The sequence below is a fragment of the Micromesistius poutassou genome, assembly GCF_964030765.1.
Source record: "Micromesistius poutassou genome assembly, chromosome: 9".
Lineage (NCBI taxonomy): Eukaryota > Metazoa > Chordata > Actinopteri > Gadiformes > Gadidae > Micromesistius > Micromesistius poutassou.
The window spans coordinates 9,220,753-9,243,198 of NC_140279.1; the positions used below are offsets into that span (position 1 = coordinate 9,220,753).

The 22,446-nt window shown below is 48.1% G+C and overlaps 2 protein-coding genes across 2 annotated transcripts; both read right to left on the reverse strand.

Annotated features, from left to right (window-relative positions):
• Positions 1 to 390: 390 nt before the first annotated feature.
• On the reverse strand, positions 391 to 10,485 carry serpinc1 (serpin peptidase inhibitor, clade C (antithrombin), member 1). Its single transcript, XM_084473329.1, has 8 exons — positions 10,349 to 10,485; positions 8,130 to 8,493; positions 7,846 to 8,061; positions 7,629 to 7,766; positions 6,745 to 6,972; positions 4,842 to 5,013; positions 4,504 to 4,565; positions 391 to 736 (listed from the first exon to the last, which is right to left on the reverse strand). The coding sequence occupies exons 1-8, from the start codon at positions 10,354 to 10,356 to the stop codon at positions 566 to 568; spliced, it is 1,359 nt and encodes a 452-aa protein (XP_084329455.1). The 5' UTR covers positions 10,357 to 10,485; the 3' UTR covers positions 391 to 565.
• A 460-nt stretch (positions 10,486 to 10,945) lies between these two features.
• On the reverse strand, positions 10,946 to 22,398 carry stil (STIL centriolar assembly protein). The gene is made up of 16 exons (XM_084472841.1): positions 22,175 to 22,398; positions 21,983 to 22,093; positions 21,682 to 21,797; positions 21,206 to 21,372; positions 19,985 to 20,232; positions 19,418 to 19,501; positions 19,011 to 19,097; positions 18,670 to 18,808; positions 16,696 to 16,799; positions 15,632 to 15,725; positions 14,666 to 15,082; positions 14,139 to 14,271; positions 13,871 to 13,952; positions 12,788 to 12,899; positions 11,991 to 12,205; positions 10,946 to 11,865 (listed from the first exon to the last, which is right to left on the reverse strand). Exons 1-16 carry the CDS (start codon positions 22,258 to 22,260, stop codon positions 11,157 to 11,159), a joined length of 2,904 nt encoding a protein of 967 aa, XP_084328967.1. The 5' UTR covers positions 22,261 to 22,398; the 3' UTR covers positions 10,946 to 11,156.
• Positions 22,399 to 22,446: the final 48 nt, after the last annotated feature.

Consider the following 22,446-nt stretch of genomic DNA (forward strand, 5'->3'; position numbering starts at 1 on the left):
CCCTTAGTGGTTAGTTAACCCTTCCCACTGGATGAAGAGCTCAGTGATCATCTCCTGCTGACTTCTAGAGCCAGAAGAGGGCAGAGGGTGAACACTGATCCTGAAGGACTTTCAAGCCCCGCCTGCTTCTCCTACGCTTCAGTCCTTCACTACAGACCGGCTGAAGGACTGAAACGGGAACGGTGCTGGAACCTGTTGCTATTCAGCCTCAGGTTTCTTTCATTGTTATAATCCTGAGTTTCTCTGATGTGTTCATGTGATCCGTCTCTCATGTGTTCATGTGATCCGTCTATCATGTGTTCATGGGCTTTCAGTGATTGGTTTCTGTCTTGCTAAAAAGGTGCAATGACACGTCCTGATAAATAAAGGTCACACACACACACACACACACACAATCAGATAATATTTATTTGCGTTTAGCATAATACAAGAGCAGATTTCACATCAGAAAGTGAACACATCAACACGTGCAAGTAGCTAGCCCGTGTTAGCGCACACGTCAACAGGTACGTGTAGCTAGCCTGTGTTAGCGCACACGTCAACAGGTACGTGTAGCTAGCCCTTGTTAGCAGGGGTCGGCCACGCGGCCGGTGAACACCAGCGTGTTGATGGTCTTCTCCCGGATCAGCAGCAGGAAGGGCCGGTCCGCCACGAACAGCTCCCGGTTCAGGTTGAAGGAGCGGCCGACGGCCACGACCGCCGTGGAGGCGGCAGCCTCGCTGCCCTCCTCGTTGACCTGGGGGGACACTCCCATCACTACAGCAACTAGAAGATAACTAGCTCCTAACTAGCAGCTAACTAGAAGATAACTGCCCTCCTCATTGACCTGGGGGGACACTCACATCACTACGGCAACTAGAAGATTACTTGCTCATAACTAGCAGCTAACTAGAAGATAACTGCCCTCCTCATTGACCTGGGGGGACACTCGCATCACTACGGCAACTAGAAGATTACTTGCTCATAACTAGCAGCTAACTTGCAGTAAACGAATGGCAGTTTAGTTTAACATGCACATTTTCTGAAGCAAATGGGCGTGGTTGCGCCAACTCGTCGTGTGCAATGTTCTGCAAGCATGCTAACATGCTAATTCCACGAGGCTAACGAGCGAGCACGCTGACATGCAATCTCCACGAGGCTAATGAGCGTGCATGCTGACATGCTAATGCCACGAGGCTAATGAGTGAGCTTTGAAGCGGCCAGGGGGCTGACCAAACAATGGGGCTGACCGTTTTAGTTTGATTGTGAGTTATGGCCCCTGTTGCCGAAGAGGTCCTTTGCTTATTGGAGGCCTGCTTAAGCGCGGTTTCTATAGCTGCTTTCACATATGGACGTGCATCCGTCTATTCTCCGTAGATTCTACGGACATGCCGTATATGTGAATGACATATCCTGACATTGGACCTCCTGAAAAAATACTACCCCCGAGGTAGTATGTTCTCTGGAGGATATGCTAATTACCTTATATGTGAATGAGCAGTAGAATGTCGGCATTTTGCACTTCACGTTAGTGGGCATGTTGATGACGCTACGACGGGAACGCGCCCTATGGCAGGAACAAAAAACACACCAGGAGCAGGCTGCATATATAGGAGAGGCAAGGAGACATACGACTCAAAACGAGAATGACCTGGAAAGAGGTTTTTCAGCTGATTACTTTGAGGGCCGACAGTGAGGTGATCGCACATATGAAGGGCACTGCGAAAGACGCAGTAATGTACGACCATATGGTGAAGAAGCTTGCTGAAATGGGAATTGTGAAGGGAAGGACACAACTCATCACGAAATTAAAATCCCTCAAAAAGCAGTTCACCAACCAACAACCGCAAAACCTGCGAGTACCAGGATTTGCCAGTACCAGCATGGAGACAGTCATGCCATCACCGTCCAGCTCAGAGACATCTTCTGTCCCGGACACTCTCACGCCGAACCCGGTGATAAGAAATAATGGTGACGAATCGCCAGTTCAGAGGCAGCTGTTCCCGTGGCATTGTAATTTAATTAAACAACGCTCATTATCCATTGCCCATCCCCGTGCAGTCTCTTACCATTAAATACGTTAAATTAAAATATAGGCTACTATACGGGACGTAGACCAACTCATTTCACGGATTCCTGTACGACCAGGTTGCCTTAAACATCTGTCGCATATGTCAGGTGATAACTAAATGTCAAGGGAAAGAGGCGGTGGTTGAAAAAAGTATTTTGATCGCTTATTAAGTTCACTTGTGCTTATAAAAGGTTTATTTGTTTCCCAGTATCATTTCCTTAATTTAGAAGACAGTTTTGTTCATTTTTTAATTGTAAAATAAATAAAATAATTGTTTGAAGTTGCGAGTTTTTGAAATTATTGGAAGCGAGTCGAGCTGACCTTGCCTGCTGTACCCACAACCCAAAATAAAGAACAGCCGATACAATATCCTCAATTCAAACATGCCGTTTCATTTGGTCTCAATTGGCTACGGACGCGAACTTGGAATGAACATGCCCAACAGGGATTTCTAAAGATTACTGTAAAGTGACGAAGACTGCAGAAGCTGAATCATCACTACGGTAGAGCTAAGAAGGTTCTACGAGCGCTTCAGACCAACCTTACCAACGTGAGATGTTAAGGTATAACTTAAAGAAGAGGTTACGAATACTGGCGCTTTTGCCCATGGTAAGGCTTATTAATTATCTTTCTCCGGTAACGCAGTCCTTCGCAACGCCTTTCTTCATCGTTCCTTCTATTGGTTTCTAACTCATGCTCCAATCTTTCATCGATGCCTCGGATGTTGTGGATGCAACGAAATATCTGATGTATCGCTGCAACAACAGTTAAGAAGATCTGCCCGTTCTGCTTTCATGCTGTCTGCGGTCAAACAACAACAAACCAACGTGACAGCTGCCGCAATTATACTACGTCATGTCCCGCCTCTTGAGAATTTAGACCCTACGTCATACCCCACCCCTTGCAAGCCCGCCCCCCTAAACCATCCGTAGATTCTACTGATGTCTGAGCGACACCGACGTCCGCATTTCGGGCGTCAAGTGTGAATAAGTGTGAATGACCCTCACGGTTGAACCTCCTGCTCCACAAATGTGGAGAAAAGACGGAGGTCATATGTGAAAGCAGCTATTAGCTGCTTTCACATATGGACGTGCATCCGTCTATTCTCCGTCTGTTCTACGGAGGTGCCGTATATGTGAATGACATATCCTGACGTTGGACCTCCTGAAAAAATACTACCCCCTAGGTAGTATGTTCTCCGGAGGAAATGCTAATATATGTATGTGAATGATATACGTGAATGAGCAGTAGGATGTCGGCATTTCACACCAGTTGAGTGGGCGTGTTGATGACGCTTCGGTCTACGTTTGTCATTAAGTGGCACCCGCACTCTAATCGATAATCAGTCTATTGCCCTTTGTTCGCTGAATGGTTTAAAAAATATTTTAATGTGGCACTGCTTTTCAGAGTCATTCGTGATGAACACTAAATGATAGGTCTTATCGTAACCCTCAAAGTAGGCTACACATCATACAACAAATTACAATACATGAGTTCACAGCTGCACGCATATATAGAAAATGTTTTTTTTATTATTATGTTATACCTTTCCTGCTGTCGGCTCCCAAACCGTAGTTGAGGAGCACAGGAAAAACATTCTCTCGGGGGTAACAGCAGTGGGTCTGCTTATAGGTTTGAATATGGTCGGAATAAAGCGGACTCGTTCATACTTCACTAAACTGACACACACTACCGCTCGCTCTCGTCCACTAACACACACACTGCCATTCTCGCGCACACACATGCGCTAACTCTCGTTAACACTTATTATTGACAACAGTTAGCTGAACATTATAGGGTCCCGTCCTTCCACTCCCTGTTTTCTCAGTTAAACACAGAAATCAACTACATTTGTCCCAGTGTTTGTTTGATGTGAAATGAAGCCAAAAAAGAGATGCTCTCTTCCTTCAGTAACGCAGTCGTTCGCAACGCCTTTCTTGTTTGTCGTTTTTTCTATTTGTCTCTAACTCATGCTCCAATCTTTCATCAATCAATGCGGATGTTGTGGATGCAACGGAATATATGCATCGCTGCAATAACATTTAAGATGATCGCAATGAGTTCTGCCCGTTCTGCCTGCGCACTGTCTGTGGTCAAACCAAAACAAACCGAGACCCTACGTCATATCCCGCCCCTTGCAAGCCCGCCCCCCCTTAAGCAGCCGGAGATTCTACTGATGACTGAGCGACACCAATCTCTGCATATCGGGCATAAAGTGTGAATAAGTGTGAATGATCCTCACGGGCGAACCTCCTGCTCCACAAATGCAGAGAAAAGACAGAGGTCATATGTGAAAGCAGCTTATATGTGCACCAACTTTAAAAACCCTGAGTTGTTCACCTTCGGAAAGCACTGCATTGATAAATGCCGACTTTTTGCCAAGGGTTTGGTATTTTTACCTCAAAAACAAGTAGATGGTTACGCAAAATAGAAACATGATTGACTGTCCTCACCTCCAGGAAGGCCTTGTGGTAGGCGTCTGAGACGTAGAGCTCAGCCTCCTCCTCCAGAATACCTGAAGGAGTTCAGACGGGATTCAGCTCAGCATCACTGCAGTCATGCGGCCGATACAGGGATGGTCATACGGCCGATACAGGGTCGGTCATACTACAGATACTGGGTCGGCCAGACGGCCGATACAGGGGGTTTAGCGTTATTATGCAAACAGGTAATAGATTCTACATAACAGCTGGAGGTTTAGGGTGGTGTAGGTACGGTGTAGTGTTAGGGTGGTGAAGGTGTAGTGTTAGGGTGGTGTAGGTGTAGTGTTAGGGTGGTGTTGGTGTAGTACCTGGTAGGCTGGCCTGGGGGGTGAACAGGTCCGTCAGACCCAATGCCTGCAGCTTCTCCTTCAGACTGAATCCGTCCTCCACCCTGAAGCGAGGGATCTGGACGGAGACGGTGGTCTCCTGCAGGCCGTCCAGCCACTCCGTAAGCTTCTGGAGGTCCAGCATCTCCTCCACCTGAAGAACACGACCATGAGATCCTCCGCCAGAGGCTCCCATTAGTTCTGTTTCAGGTCGTACTCCAAGTAAAGCTTTATCCAGTCCAGTATCGTAGTACCAGTCTATCTGATCTCATCTAGTCTAACCAGTGGATAGTTGGCCTCTCAGTCCGTTCATCTCTAACTTTTTGTATCCAACGAGGAAGCTCGTCTGCCTCAGATGAGATGCTTCAGATTTCATTCTGTCTTACTCCCTCCAGAAAAACATCTTTTGGGGCGCAAGTGTTGATGGGAGTTTGCTTCAGGTGTAGGAAGCATGACATATGAATGATCACCATGCCTCATTTTAGGTCTATAAACATGAGGCCATCTCCAAACCACCTAAGAGTTCTTGATTGTTAATAGGGAATAAGGACTCCAAACCATTTAGTGTTTTAAAGGCCGGCAAGATGATTTAAACTCAGCCCTCTGGGGGAAGTTTGAGAACGAGCAATGTGGTGTTTTGTTGTGTCTGGGAGAACCCTTAGAAAGGCGGTGATGAAGCCCACCAGAGATGGAAGCATGCAGGAGCAATTCCAGGTCTGGTAAGATCATAGGCCTACGATCCTTATATTTAAGGTCCTAGTAGGCTGACTTGGTTATAAGTAAACCAGATTTTCAAATTGAAGATAGCACCCAGGTTTCTGGCCTGATGTCTTAAGTGATTCAGGCACTGATCTCTGTTTGGTCCATGTTTAGCAGTAGACCCTTCTGGAGGATCCAGTTATTTATCACTGAGATACATTGGAGTACAATCAAAGGATCAATTTGTGTGCCATCGGCACAATTATGGTTGGCAGTATTGTTGTCCCGGGTCGCATGTGCGCGCTACCCATGAGATACCTGGGGGTCGCATGTAGAGATAATGAAGGAGGGCCAAGAAGAGATCCTTGAGGAACTCCAGAAGTCATGTTACTCTTCTGGGAAACAAAGTTGTCAATGGAGACAAATCCCTATCTGCATGTATGAAATGAACGAGTGCAGGACAGGAAGAGATGTCCGGCCGGCTCTGGAGTCTATCCAGTGATATAGAATATGACTTCTATATGACTGGAGGCAGAGTGGTACGAGGTGTGAGACAGGCAGTGTGGTACAAGGTGTGAGACACGCAGTGTGGTACGAGGTGTGAGACAGGCAGTGTGGTATGAGGTTTGAGACCTAGAAAGGCTCTTTAAACCATGAATCTGCCTCATCCTTTACCGATGGAGGGTAAAGAACCCCAGTTTTTCTAAGAGGGGGGGTGTGACGATCCCTCCTCCCAGGCACTAGGTGTCCCTGTTTCTTTTGAGTTGTGTTTTACAGATGCTGAGTGGGGGGATCGTCAGCGGCATGAGGAACACCTGGGCCAGTGTGCTCTGCTTATAAAGACCTTCCTCATTCTGTGAAGGGGGTGGCGGGGAACTGACCCCTGTTCACCAGCAGGCCTGATGGCAGCACTTTCTTTTTGTTTATTTTTGATCTGCACATACACTATCACACATCCATACATGCATTCATGACTGATACTGATCTTTACACGTTTGTCTTGATTGAATTGTTAAATAAATGCTGCTTGCTAGTAGCCAGCTCGTGCTTGTTCTCCCTACTTTGGCACAGCCTTGGAGCCGAGTTGTGACAGTTAATAATGGAGGTTAAAGGTTACTGATGGAGGTTAAAGGTTACTGATGGAGGTTAAAGATTACAGGTGGGGTTGGGTTGGGTTGGTGGTTACCTTGGCGAGGGGCGTGTCTCTTGCGGGCAGAATGATGACCATGGTGATGTCCTCGCCGCGGTAGGGTAGCTCCAGCACTTGAACTTCTTGGACCTGGTCGTCCTGAAAACGGGCGTACTGGAACTTGGTTTCCTGGAACATCATGGAGACGCTGCAGGTTCGGCTCTCGCTGACGGTGAAGTCCGCCTTGTAGACGTTTTGTTTGTCAAACTGGCTTTTCCACTGACCCTGAGGACGACATCAGAGGACATCAGGAGAGGAACCAGGAGATATATTACACCGTCCTGACCTAAGACTACTGGAGGAGAGGGATACTAACACCGTCCTGACCTAAGACTACTGGAGGAGAGGGACCATAACACCATCCTGCCCTAAGACTACTGGAGGAGAGGGATCTGTAATTCCTGAACTACGACTACTGAAGGAGAGGGATCCTAACACTGTCCTGCCCTAAGACTACTGGAGGAGAGGGATCTGTAACGCCTGACCTAAGACTACTGGAGGAGAGGGATCTGTAACACCTGACCTAAGACTACTGGAGGAGAGGGATCCTAACACCGTCCTGCCCTAAGACTACTGGAGGAGAGGGATCTGTAACGCCTGACCTAAGACTACTGGAGGAGAGGGATCTGTAACGCCTGACCTAAGACTACTGGAGGAGAGGGATCTGCAACGCCTGACCTAAGACTACTGGAGGAGAGGGATCTGTAACGCCTGACCTAAGACTACTGGAGGAGAGGGATCCTAACACAGTCCTGACCTAAGACTACTGGAGGAGAGGGTCCATAACACCGTCCTGCCCTAAGACTACTGGAGGAGAGGGACCATAACACTGTCCTGACCCAAGACTACTGGAGGAGTAAGGACGGCTCCATCGTTCTGACCTTGAAGTAGATGGTGTTGACCAGGACCAGAATGGTGTTGGAGTCCAAAGATCCCACAGGCAGAACCTCCCGGATCTTGTCCTCAGTCTGGTTGGACACCCAGTGGTTGATGGTGACCCGGGCGTCTTCTGGGTTCTCCTGCAACACACAGCACACGGCTGTTCTTCTACCGGTCGTTGTCTGCAGGTCGTTAACCACAATGGTGTAAAAAGGTTACCTTGAAGTTGAGGGGCAGCAGCTTGGCTCCGTACACCATCTGGCTGATGTTCTGGTAGTTCTGGTTGTAGGCCAGGGACTGCTCTCCAAACAGTCGGTTTGCAGACACAAGCTTTGTGCTCTTGTCCTTCTTACGATACAAACGACAGTTGAGCTTGGCGAAGAAGAAATGCACCTGGTCCGATGTCTTCTCCTTAATGGTGGTGAAGCCAAACACCTAGGAGAGAGAGGTGAGGTTACCGTGGTTACAAGCACTCTCAAATCACAAGTGGTCCCGATGCTTACCTCCATGATCTGCTCCAGAGTTTGATTGCAGGCTCCCAGTTTGGTCATGGCGAAGGCTGTGGAGATGCTAATAGGAGACATGAATATGTTGGCGTCGCTCGACTTGCTCTGGGCCAGCTGCTTGTAGAGGGAAAGGGCGAAGAATCCGTTGGCCTTGGACAGCTCCCAGACCCGCGGGTTGGTGGACTCTGGGATCTTCTCCGGCTCTCCGGTCGGGATGGGGGACTCATCTTCGGAGGTGGGGTTGCGGTATATGCAGTGAGGCTCTAGGGGGAGGTCTCGGGGCTTGGCATTGCAGATATCAACATCCTGGGAGGTTGCCAGCAGGGGCAGCAGCACCACCAAAACCCACCCATCCATCGTCCTGCAAGACATCAGTCCTTTAACAGCTAATACAATAAGCTAATAATTTTAACAGCTAACACAATAAACTAACCCTAACCATTTAACAGCTAACACAATAAGCTAATGCTAACCTTTTAACAACTCACATAATAAGCTAACCATAACCCCCCAACAGCTAACACAATAAGTTAACCCTAATCCCCCAACAGCTAACACAATAAGCTAACCTTTTAACAGCTAGAACAATAGAGTGGTGGACAGTGTGGTTCCAGAAGTAAAAATCCCATTCACCTTCTCCATACGGGTTTTGATTAAAAGCCATAATGTCGTAACCATCCAAAGTATACGTACCAGGCCCTGATATATTTTGAAATGGTATATGCTCCTGTAGAAGCCACAAGTTAAAGACAGGAACTTCTAGTTTTTAGAAAAACTAGTTTTATTCGCAATGTCATTTGAAACCACCTACTACTTCTACACTACCCACCATCCTAAAGTGTAACACAACGTCTTTGATTGGTGGAACTCACTGTTACCATGGAAACATTTACCCTCACCCGCGAAAGTGAAGTAGTCTATGATTGCTGCCAATGAACTCGATCACTTACCACAGCAACCAGGATTTAGATTAATGAAAAGTTAAACTACTGGGTTGTAACCATCGGTTTATGGGTTGAGTAGTTCCTTCACTCGTTCACAAAAAATAATGTACAGTCTTGTACCTTTACCTTTTCTTAAGTTTTTTTTGCCCCGAGGCTTAAAACTCTTTGTATAAAGATTTTACGAAAAGTCAATGGAGAAAATTAATGGTAAATTTGCTTCCGGAACCAGAGCTGTTAAAAAAGGGGCCGGTCGCTGTTGCGCTCTATAAGCTGACATGTCAATACACTTAAAGCACCACTAGGAACATGTCAATAAAAGTACCACTGAGACATGTCAATCAAAATACTACTTATGAACTACCTTTGTTTTGTTATCTATATTTGTTGATCTCATGCAAAATTCCTCTATTTTCTTGATTGCCTTTTAATGATCTGCCTTGAACTCCTTCCTTTGTCTGTCTGCTGGTCCTCTAGGTCCAGATGATATTCAAAAAATTGTTCTGGTTCTCTGGCCACATAACAATGTATTCCTACACATGCTTTTAGAAAAAGCTTTTCAATTAAGGCTCAGTCAACTCACTCATTCTTTGACTGAGTCAACTTTGTTCTACCCTCACTTTGTTATTCTGAAGTCATTCGAAAAATAAACATATTGTATATAGTAGGGCTGGGCAAGTTAACAAGTTAATTAGGCGTTAACGCAGTCTTATTTTGACGTGATTAATAAAAATGGACAGAAATCATTTGTTTTTAGTTCCACTTACTTTACATTCAATTACAATTGCAGTAAGTGACAGCCTGTTTACAATTCCCAAATATGTGGTGCTACTTATTTGAATTTAACTACACTTATATAGTAACTGTTGGTTTACAATTGTACTTGTATTAACTGCCTGTTGCCCAATCTTCCCAAATCTGTGGTGTTCCGTAAGTTTCATATTCAACCCACACTGAGTGAGTCAATAAAACTCCCTCAAGATCACTTGGTCTGGTTTTTGCTTATTAAGTACATTTGGTATGAATGATAATGTGACATTCCTTTTAATAATATAATTTAACTTCAATTGGAGTGGATTTAAAATAGAATTTTAAAAGTGCGATTAATCACGAGTTAACTCTCCAATACTATGCGATTAAAACTTTTAATCGTTGCCCAGCCCTAGTATATAGTCAAGATTATTGGGTTATACATCCAACAAGAGCACCACAGCTACAATAGCAAGCAGAAAGGTTTAGCAGAGACATTTCAGAGTGAGAAGCAGCAGCCATTACCTGAACATGTTGTCTGTTGGTGCATGAGCAGGTTGTGGGTCATTGTACCGCGTGCTCTTAGCCCAGGAGACCTTTGAGGTATTGATCCTCCCATCCTTAAGTCAACTACCCCTCATACGCCCCTCTGTTGGGAGCCTTTCAGCAACGTGGACGTGCTTTGTGTGTGGTCGTGGTTAGTGTGTTTAGTGTGTGGTCATGGTTAGTGTGTTTAGTGTGTGGTCATGGTTAGTGTGTTTAGTGTGTGGTCATGGTTAGTGTGTTTAGTGTGTGGTCATGGTTAGTGTGTTTAGTGTTTAGTGTGTGGTCATGGTTAGTGTGTTTAGTGTGTGGTCATGGTTAGTGTGTGGACATGCTTAATGTGCTTGGTGTTTAGTTGGTTTAGTGTGCTTAGTGTGTAGACGTGCTTAGTGTGTATTTGGCCTTGTGTGCTTAGTGTGAGGACGTGCTTAGTGTTTAGTGTGTGGACGTGCTATGTCTATTTAGTGTGTGGATGTGCTTAGTGTGTTTAGTGTGTAGTCCTGCTTAGTGTGTAGATGGACATGTTTAGTCACTTAACTTCTTCTCGTCCAACTGATTAAAAATAATTTATTTTGAATACCAAATATACATATAAAGCGTGATCTGGTTTCATCTGGAAACAGAATGACGTGTTCATGGTAAGAGGACCAGAGGACCAGGTTCTGGAGGACCAGCGCTCGGTGGGTCGGAGTTAAAACACTACACTAGTGGGGTAAGGGTTAGTCTAGGTGGTTTACGGCCAGACTGGTTGGGTACGTGTTAGTCTAGGTGGCTAGTTGAGCTGGTTAATCTAGAAGAGTTTGGGCAGCTGTCTGAGTCTGCCAACGTCCAGAAAGTTCCCAACAGAGCCTGCGGGCATGGAGGCCCTCTGCCGGACCGCCACCTGGTCCTGGTCCTGGTTCTGGGTCCTGCTGGACCGGGCCAGAAGATGAAGCTGTGGCTGCAGATCTTGGATCAGCTGGCTCTGGGGGAGACTGGACCCTGTACCCAGTGTGGAGCAGGAGAGGCCGTCACGCTGCTCCTCCTCCTCCTCCTCCTCCTCCTCCTCTATCAGGCCGTACCTCCTCATGTATCCCCGCGTGGCAAGGGACATGTTGCTGGGCGACAGGGTGCTCCGGTCCGGGGGTCCCAGGGCCGCTCTGCTGCCCTGGCCGCCTACTGACAGTCTGGACAGCTGTCCGTCACTCAGGTAGCGCAGGGCGATGGCGTTGGCCTCCAGGCTGAGGTCTACAGACCCCCCTGGGAGCAGGGGGGCCAGGCTGAGATCTACGGACCCCCCGGGGAGAAGGGAGTCTCTGGGGGTCCTGGCCAGGCTGGGGGGGTCTCTGGGGGTCCGGGCCAGGCTGGGGGGGTCTCTGGGGGTCCGGGCCAGGCTGGGGGGGTCTCTGGGGGTCCGGGCCAGGCTGGGGGGGTCTCTGGGGGTCCGGGCCAGGCTGGGGGGGTCTCTGGGGGTCCGGGCCAGGCTGGGGAGCAGGGCAGGGTTGATGTGGTCTGGAGAACTGCATCACATAAACGACCATTGCAGTGTTAGAAAGACTTCAGTTCTTTAAGGAAGTACCCACAAAAAGGTAGACCAGTCTAGTGTTTATGAGACCAATCTAGTGGAGGTAGACCAGTATGGTACCCGTCTTCGGTGTTGAGGGCGGGTCGGAGGTCCAAGGTGACCCCCAGCTGCTCCTCATCTCCCTCAGAAATTTCCTGCTTCCTGTAGGAGCGGGCTTGGATTTCCTGTTTCCTGTAGGAGTGGGCGTGGTCACCATAGGGTAGCGATGATGAAGGTGAGGAAGGTGGGGTCTCCTGGTCAATCAGCGAGGCCTGAAGCCGACTGCTCACCTGCAGCTGGAAATGGAGGTTGGGGTTAGAGTCCGCCACAGGGTGGGGTTAGAGAGTCCTCCACAGGATGGGGTTAGAGTCCTACTGTAGGGTTGTGTTTTGGAGGCCTACTGTAGGGTGGTGTTGGAGGCCTACTGTAGGGTGGTGTTTGGAAGTGCTACTGTAGGGTGGTGTTTGGGAGGCCTACTGTAGGATAGTGTTGGAGGCCTACTGTAGAGTGGTGTTTGGGAGTCCTACTGTAGAGTGGTTGTTTGGGAGGCCTACTGTAGGGTGGTGTTGGAGGCCTACTGTAGGGTGGTGTTGGAGTCTTACTGTAGGGTGGTGTTTGGAAGGCCTACAGTAGGGTGGTGTTGGAGGCCTACTGTAGAACGGTGTTTGGGAGGCCTACTGTAGGGTGGTATTTGGGAGGCCTACTGTAGGGTGGTGTTGGAGTCCTACTGTAGGGTGGTGTTTGGAAGGCCTACAGTAGGGTGGTGTTGGAGGCCTACTGTAGAATGGTGTTTGGGAGGCCTACTGTAGGGTGGTATTTGGGAGGCCTACTGTAGGGTGGTGTTGGAGTCCTACTGTAGGGTGGTGTTGGAGTCCTACCTGTAGGGTGGGGAGGACGTGGTCTGGTTGAGTGGCGATGGTATTAAAGAACATACTGCTGCTCGTTCCAGGGACAGGGCTCTCAGCTCTGCTAGTGCAGTGTAGCAGAGTGCTAACAACAAAATCTGTGTTAGCAACCAGTAGCATCACCTCCTACCTTGCTGTTAACTTCAGTAGTGCTCATGCTAATATACTAACCCGCTGTTAGCATCAGTAGCACTCGATTTAATATACTAACCCACTGTTAGCACCACCTGTTCGCACCTATCAGGACACATGGAATGGTTCCTTGTCCAATCCGTGCTCTCGACACTGGTGTCCCTCAAGGCCCTTCCGTTCTCTCTATATATCAGATACTTGGGCTCTGTAATCACATCACATCTGGGCTCCCAACACTGCTATGATGTCGACACTCAACTATTCCTCTCCTTCCACTCCTCTGACAGCAACCTGATTGCAACACGCATCTCAGAATTTCTGGCAGACGTCAGCACTTGTACGACTGCCCATCACCTGAAGCTTAACCTAGACAAGAGTGAGCTCCTCCTAACGCCAGGGATCGCTGTATCTCCATCACCAACCGTGAGAAACCTTGTTCGAAGTCGGACGCTGCAAACCCGCACCACTTCCACACAACTGAGGAGACGGTGCCTTTTTTGACAATGAAATCCTCACTTTTTTCAGTGCATGCTGCCATGTTGATATTTTACTTTTTCTGAAGAGGAGGGGGCGTTACTATGAACTACGGACCTCAGAGAAGGGCAAGTGGTGGCGCTAGTGTAATTACCTGGGTAAAATCACTGCACTTGATAAAAGGAAAAAAAATGAAAAATACATATATCGTGCTTGGAACTTGTTCTATGAACATCCTTACTGTACCGACAGCGATATGTTTCACCTTTTTCTAACAAATGTACTTATTGTAAGTCGCTTTGGATAAAAGCGTCTGCTAAATGCTCTAAATGTAAATGTTAGCATCAGTAGTTAATGCTAATAAAGGAACCCACTGTTAGCATCAGTAGTGTTTGTGCTAATACACTAACCCACTGTTAGCATCAGTAGCGCTCATGCTAATCTACTCACCAGTCTCTTAGAGGAGAGGAAGGCCGGTCCCCTCTGGTCTGGTCTCTTGGGGGCGGGCTGGACCTCCAGAACAGACTGGCCCCTGAACACAAACATGGAGAGGCTACGGATTAGGGGGCAGGCTGAGGTAAGGGGACTGTTAAGAAGGGGGTTAAGGAGGATGGGTTGACCAGGACAAAGATAGGGTTAAGGCTTAAGGAGAGGTAATGTGTTAAGGAGTAGGTAAAGGGCTTGGTTTTGGTTCCAAGGTTGGCGAACATGGCATTACCTGTTTCCACAGCAACACTGGCGGTTGTGGGAGGCAGTGTCTGCGGGCTGGAGGGGGGGCCTTCCTCTGGCCTGACCACGAGAGGTCCGTCTGGCTGACCGCTGAGGGCCTGGGGCTCCAACAACATCTGGATCTACAGAGACATGTCAAACATCAGCTTCACAACCTCCTGAGCCCCCTGTAGTTACCTGAGCCCCCTGTATTACCTGAGCCCACTGTAGTTACCTGAGCCCCCTGTATAACCCTGAGCCCCCTTTAGTTACCTGAGCCCCCTTTAGTTACCTGGGCCCCTTTTAGTTACCTGGGCCCCCTGTAGTTACCTGAGCCCCCTGTAGTTACCTGAGCCCCCTGTAGTTACCTGAGCCCCCTGTATAACCTGATCCCCCTGTAGTTACCTGATCCCCCTGTAGTTACCTGAGCCCCCTGTAGTTACCTGAGCCCCCTGTAGTTACCTGAGCCCCCTGTATAACCTGAGCCCCCTGTAGTTACCTGAGCCCCCTGTAGTTACCTGAGCCGCCTGTAGTTACCTGAGCCTGCAGCAGCCGGAGCTGTCGTTCCTGGGCCATCAGTATCTGGTAGGCATCGGAGGGCACGGCCCCTCCCTCCTCCCACAGCGGCCGGCCGGCCTGGAGACAGGAGCAGGGGAGGGGGGGGCCGGTCTGGAGGGCTCCAGGGTGGAGCTGAGGAGAGGGACGGGAGGGGGGACCAGACCCAGGAGGGGTGGAGCCGCACTCAGGATGGGGGAGGATGAGTGTGGGCGGGGTCTGGACAGTCCAGAAGCCTGCAGTGGCCCGGCTGAGAGGGGCGGCCGGGGTGGAGTGGAGGTAGGGGCGGCCCAGTGGATGTAGGGAGGAGGGCAGGGGGGTCGGGGGGAGGGCTGAGGGGGGCAGGGAGGCGTCCACCAGCAGGGACAGCTCGGGGACGGAGGGCTGAACTCTTCTTGTCTGGACAACAAAACATTAAAAAGCGTTACAATGGTAACAACGATGGTGTGATATAGATGGACTTCACATGAAGTACTGGGGTTCTGACAGTTCTCCTGACTTAACTTGGTCTTAAAGAGCTCATTCTTAGGGTCACACCCAGTTTCTCTGTAGCGTCTTAACCTCGGGCGGCCCCTCCCTGCTTTGGTTCGTTTGGGTGGAGGTGAACACAGTAACCCGACATAGTGTCGACAGAACTCACTTAGGCAGCGCCACAACAGACCAGCTCAGGAAAGCCTAGGTAAGCCTGCTCATCACATTAATTTGAGCTCTTGAGTTCTGAGGTCAATGAATGATCTGATCCAAAGAGTTCTGAGGTCAATTAAGAGCAGAATAATGAACTGATCCAAAGAGTTCAGAGGTCAATAAAGAGCAGAATAATGAACTGATCCAAAGAGTTCTGAGGTCAATAAAGAGCAGAATAATGAACTGATCCAAAGAGTTCTGAGGTCAATAAAGAGCAGAATAATGAACTGATCCAAAGAGTTCTGAGGTCAATAAAGAGCCAACCTGCTGGGTGGCAGCGTGGGGGCTGGGAGAGGGGCGAGGAGAGAGGTCTTCATCCTCTACACCAGAGTCCTGGTCCACCGTGGCTCCCAGGAGGCTGAAGGTAGAGACCGTACACTTTAGACTCTGAGAAGGCTGGACCACATCAACTACAGACCACTAAAACCACATCAACTACACACCACTTTGAACCACATCAACTACAGACCACATCGACTACAGACCACTCGAACCACATCGACTACAGACCACTGAACCACATTAACTACAGACCACTGAACCACATTAACTACAGACCACTGAACCACATTAACTACAGACCACTCGAACCACATCAACTACGAACCACATCAACTACAGACCACATCAACTACAGAACACTAAAACCACATCAACTACAGACCACTAAAACCACATCAACTACAGACCACTAAAACCACATCAACTACAGACCACTAAAACTACATCAACTACAGACCACTTAAACAACATCAACTACAGACCGCATCAACTACAGACCACTAAAACCACACCAACTACAGACCACTTAAACCACATCAACTACAGTCCACTTAAACATCAACTTCAGACCACATAAATCACATAAACTACAGACCACTAAAACCTCATCAACTACAGACCACTTTGAACCACATCAACTACAGACCACTAAAACCACATCAACTACAGAACACTAAAACCACATCAACTACAGACCACTAAAACTACATAAACTATAGACCACTTAAACAACATCAACTACAGACCGCATCAACTACAGACCACTAAAACCACACCAACTACAGACCACTTAAACATCAACTTCAGACCACAAAAATCACATAAACTACAGACCACATCAACTACAGACCACCTAAACCACATCAACTACAGATCACATCAACTACAGACCACTTAAACCACATCAACTACAGACAACATCAACTACAGACCACTTTGAACCTTTAACTTCAAATATCCCAGTGAAACCTGCTTTAGAACCGGTTTTAATCTGTTTCAATGCGTCCATGTGGACGCTGCTGTGGAACCAGTTTAAACCTGTTAACCTGGACAGAGGGCCGGCGGCGGGTCCTTGGACCAGCTCCGTCTGCCTGGTCTCATCAAGGCAGAGATCAGCCTGAAGGTAGTGGCCCTCTGCTGGCTCCACGTGCTGCACCAACAGCACATGATGAATTGAGATAATCACATGGTCATACATACATTCCTATGTATAGAGATAAAGATAGGGATGCACCGATTTATCGGACGAACATTGGTATCGGCCGATATTCGCGTTGTTGACTGCCGTCGGCCTATCGGGAGATAAGATGACATTCACCGATGGCAGTGGCCGATGTTTATCTGTTGTGTCATATAAATTTTGCGCTGGCTAAATGTTGTATTGGTTATTTTCGGTCTGACTTGCAGTTTCGGAGAAGATGCAACAGGTGGTAGGCTACTAATAATACCACCCATCACAGCTGCTGGCTGGACACGCCTCTGGGCGTGATGATGCAAGCGGGCGGGTGCCGCGCACACGTGTGGTTTGTTTACAAATTAAAGTGAAAGAAAATGTTGGTCGTGTGGGAGTATTTCACTGTCTCGATATGCAGTTTGTAAGACATGTTCCAGTGACATTTCACTCGAAACCCTTTTCGTTTCGAAACCCCACATCCCCCACAGTGGAGAAAGGTTGGTCATCTAATGCGATGAACTCTATTCTTAGTGATCCCTTTAGCTTTGGCGCTGTCTGTGGGGATTTTTTTCCCTTTCTCAAATGCTGTGGTTATCAAGTCTTGCTGGTGGTGGTTTGTGCTTTCTTGGTGTCCCGTTCATTTCTCAGTTTTTTTATCGGCTTTCAGGTAATCGTTGTACACTTCTGAATGTCTGCTTTTCAAATGGCTGATGAGATTTGATCAGTGTTTGTAATAACGCCATTACTTTTCAGTAACAGGTAATCTAACTAATTACTGTTTCTGTTGTTACAACGCCGTTACCGTTACTGACCGTTAAATGCGGTGCGTTACTATGAATTGATTGAATAAATTGCGTAATCCGAATGCACACACAAACTGCTAGTGAGGAGACCGGCTGGTTTAACAACGAGATAAGTGATTATGATTGGCTAAGGCAGAGTCATGTTTCATGGTAGCCAATTGGAGCCAGTGTTTTTATACACAAGCCAGGATACACGTGCCACACGCACACACAAACACCAAACAGATTCGATGAAGCAGTAGAAATGGCAAGTCCAGAGCAATCCGATGAAAAGTTGTCATTTTCAATTCATTGAGGTCAAAGGCAAGAACGTGCATGTTAAGGTGGAATAAATAACAAAACAAACAAAAAAAACATTGGTATCGGCATCGGCTATCGGCCAAATTGTTATTTTAAACATCGGTATCGGCCCAGAATTTCACAATCGGTGCATCCCTAGATAAAGATATAGACATTACACATGTGGGGCAATAGGAAATATATATTCAGATATAACAAATAAGTTAACTAAAGGAGCTATAGAAATCCATCGCGTTTTTATTGTAACCATATAAAGTAATAGAACACCCATTTGGCAAATTTAGCATACAATCCAATTCCCCACCATCTCACTCACTGAGGAACCAGCCTCCTCCCACTGAGCCTAACCCTACAGACACACTGAGGAACCAGCCTCCTCTGAGCCTAACCCTACAGACACACTGAGGAACCAGCCTCCTCTGAGCCTAACCCTACAGACACACTGAGGAACCAGCCTCCTCTGAGCCTAACCCTACAGACACACTGAGGATCCAGCCTCCTCTGAGCCTAACCCTACAGACACACTGAGGATCCAGCCTCCTCTGAGCCTAACCCTACAGACACACTGAGGAACCAGCCTCCTCTGAGCCTAACCCTACAGACACACTGAGGATCCAGCCTCCTCTGAGCCTAACCCTACAGACACACTGAGGATCCAGCCTCCTCTGAGCCTAACCCTACAGACACACTGAGGAACCAGCCTCCTCTGAGCCTAACCCTACAGACACACTGTGAGGCTGAACCTTGAACAGGGTGAGGTCCTGGGAACAGCTCAGATGCAGGACGGCCATGGATCCGGAATCAGCAGAGCGGACCTGGAAGAACCGGGGCTGACTGGAAGAGAACAGGACCAGTAGGAACCAGCCCTGTTCCGAGAGCACCCTGCAACACAAAAACACACACACTCAGCACACACACACACACACACACACACACACACACACACACACACACACACACACACACACACACACACACACACACACACACACACACACACACACACACACACACACACACACACACACAGAGGAGCCGGAAGCTAACCGCTGGAGGAGCAAGAAGCTAACCACAGGAAGCTCACCTCTCCTGAAGCGATGAGCTGTGGGAGAATCGGAGACACCAGGCCCACACCAGGGGGTTGGACGGCTGGACCACTCCACTCAGCCACCTGCAACCACAGGAAACACATGGAGCCTCAACCACAGAAGACACATGGAGCCTCTCCTCAAACAGGAGACACATAGAGCCTCAGGAGACACATGGAGCCTCTCCAACCACAGGAGACCCTTGGAGCCTCTCCAACCACAGGAGACACATGGAGCCTCTTAAAGGCAGACAGACCTGATGGAGACAGACAACAGACAGAGACAGACACCAGAACGGACAGACAGGACAGCAGGCAGACAACAGACCAACAAAAGGACAGACAGAATAGCAGAAAGACAACACACTACAGACACCAAACCAGACAAGAGGAGAAGAACGTACACTCCCACCAGGGGCAGGCTACAGGCCTTGGGGTCGGACTCCAGCAGCAGCAGCAGTTTACGGGTCTGGTCCATGGTCAGGAACCTGAGGAACAACACATGGATACACCATAGTATTAACTACTACTACACATTTCACATGGATACACCATAGTATATACATAGACCCCGCTAGACTACCACTACCTTACCACCACCCAGGGCTTAGATTTCAGCGCGGGGTTGCGGGTATCAGGCCAGCATAATGCGGGACAATCCAGCACAAATTTCACTCTGATAAATTTATAAGAACGCAATGGTGTGAATTCAGGTCTATTGACTTCACTTGACGAACCATCTTCCGATTTCGGTGGTGCATCGGTCCTTTGTACAATCTTTAATCTGGTGACAAACACACAGACACACACGTGCGCAGGCACACAGAACCCCTTTGCGCATGCTCCTTCTCCCTCTCTCCCTCTCAAAAGTTGTACACGACCCATGTGCTCTTCATGGCAGTTATTTCCATCGCTATGAGCTTTCAGTAGGCTAATGCAAAAATGGGCTGTTGGCTTAAACGTACGCTTACCCTCGCTGCTGCTTGAGGCCGGGTCTGGAGAGGCCGGAGAGGCCGCTCAGGCTGCGGGCCAGAGCGGTGGGGATAATGGGGAGGGGTCTGACCCCCACCACATCAAAGCCCCCGGCACAGCTTGCTGCTAACCAGTGCAGCGAGAAGCCCAGCTGGTCTCCCTGCTGGGAACAGCTGACCTGACCTCTGACCCCCAGCAGCTGGGACAGGTCCGCCACCTCAGCTCCCCCAAAGGCCTGCTGCATGGCCTGGGTGGATTTAAACACACGTTAAATCAGCTCTAGAACGTCATTAATAAACATCAACAAGGCTCTAGAACATCATTAGTAAACACTAGGCTCTAGAACGTCATTAAGAAACAGTAGGCTCTAGAACAGTGAACCCCAATTAGCGGCCCGCTGGCCAAATGTCCGGCCCGCAGAAGCCAAATCTCCGGCCCGCGCTGACCCAGTGGCATTCACATGTAAAAAAAAATAAAAAAAATAAAAATAAAAATAAACCTTTACGTTGTTTACAGACTGATGTTATTTGCTACACATATTTAAAAAGTTTAAAACTAATGTCACATATTGTGGTATCACATTTTAAAGCTAACTAACTAAAATCTTCCTGTGTCTCTTAGAGAGGGAGGGAGAGACATATAGAGAGGGGAAGAGAGTGGATGTGAACACACACTGATCTGGATGGATGGCACCAGGCCCAATGCCCTGTTGAAGACACACTGTGCTGACGCTATTTAAGTTTTTGTTTGGGGCTGCTGCACTGTGTGCGTGTTTGTTTGCTGGACTTTTTGTTTGCTGATGTTCCAGCGGCATTTTAATAAATTAATGGTAGGTTTTGGACAAATTTTGTTTCAAAAGAGCATTATTGTGTGACTCCTAACACAGGGTATTTTCAACTACTACTAATAATTATAGTAATGATAATTAAAGCAAAAATGTGCACATAAAAATGGCGAATTAAAATTTATTAACGATATCTCGGCCCTTGGCGTGGCATGCTTGACCAAATTTGGCCCTCTGGCAAAACTAATCGGGGAACCCTGCTCTAGAATGTCATTAATAAACAGTAGGCTCTAGAACATCATAAATAAACACTAGGCTCTAGAACGTCATTAATAAACATGAACTAGGCTCTAGAAAGTCATTAGTAAACACTAGGCTCTAGAACGTCATTAATAATATATAATATTATAGGCTCTAGACAGAGCTCTCCTGGTACCTGGAAGGCGAGGCTGAGGTCTGAGGGGCTGGGCTCCATGTCTCCCTGGAGGATGAACTCTAGAGGGACCACCACGTCCCCCGGGAGCAGGAGGGAGGGAACCCGGACCCCACCCTGTTCACGACCCGGGTCAAAGCGGTCCAGGGACAGGGTGACGCCCTCCTCATCTGGAGAACAAGGGAGTCATTATTCTACTAACCCAAGCTCTACTAACCCTAACTCCACTTACCCTAATACTACTAACCCAAACTCTAATAACCCTATCATTGGGCACCAACTCTTCAATCTGCTTGATCTCCTTCCCCTGTGGCTTGTGCCTTCCTGTATTTACTAATTTGCACTTTATTGTGAAGCACTTTGGTGCGGCTAAGCCGTCTGTAAATGCACTATATAAATAAAATTGACATTGACATCCTAAATAGTGGGCAGCCTAAAACCCAGATCCATTAGACCCTTCTCTTTCACAACGGACCCACCTTCATCCACACTGATGGAGCCCAGCAGGAAGCAGCAGAGGGCGGGGTTACTCCTCTGGTGGGCGTGGCGGTGGGCCAGACGGAGAGCCTTCTCCAACACCCGCAGGTGAGGGCACCTAGTGAACACATGAACTCATGTTAACCTGGTGGACACATGAACTCATGTTAATGGAGTGTGATGGAGGTCAGGTTGAAACTACCTGTCCAGGGGTCAGTCCAGGGGTCTACCTGTTTAAGGGTCTACCTGTCCAGGGGTCTACCTGTCCAGGGGTCAGTCTAGGGGTCTACCTGTCCAGGGTACCTGTAATAGCAGAGCTGAAGACCGACCGCGTCCCCAGATGGGCTCGGATCCCACAGAGAAGACTTGGATTTTGGAAAAGCCAAGGTAGAAGGAGCATTCCCAGGCGTCCTCCTGGGGATTATAGTCCATATTTCAGTATAATAATACACTCGAACCACTACTTAAACCAGCAGGAGAGGTGCTCTTCATTACCTGGTCATGCTAAGGGTGTCGGCGGTCAAAACCTCTCCATAAACAAGAGCTGGTAGTCCGTGAAGGTTCATCTTCCAGCTCGTCATGTCGTCATGTGTGTATGTATAGATATAACACGTATGTGTACTAACCCTTAACGTTGATAAACGTTGATAAACCTCTAAACTATGAATTGAACTGATAAGTAAATTAAGCTTTAACGGACTTAACCGAACTTCGCCGAACCTCCAAGCACCGCGCGCACTCAGCTCCTAATGACTTGAATTGGCGCT

Bases quoted from the DNA above. Each gene is read 5' to 3' on its own strand.
- serpinc1 (XM_084473329.1), bottom strand. The intron at 8,062-8,129 runs GTAAGCATCGGG...TCTCTCTCCTAG, and splicing joins CTCTGGAGCAGATCATGGAG to GTGTTTGGCTTCACCACCAT. The intron at 4,566-4,841 runs GTACTACACCAA...GAACTCCTTCAG, and splicing joins CCCCCAGGCCAGCCTACCAG to GTATTCTGGAGGAGGAGGCT.
- stil (XM_084472841.1), bottom strand. From the start codon at position 22,260: ATGACGAGCTGGAAGATGAACCTTCACGGACTACCAGCTCTTGTTTAT. The intron at 22,094-22,174 runs GTAATGAAGAGC...TATAATCCCCAG, and splicing joins GACACCCTTAGCATGACCAG to GAGGACGCCTGGGAATGCTC. The intron at 15,726-16,695 runs GTTAACAGGTTT...CTCTACCTTCAG, and splicing joins GCCGCCGGCCCTCTGTCCAG to CCTCCTGGGAGCCACGGTGG.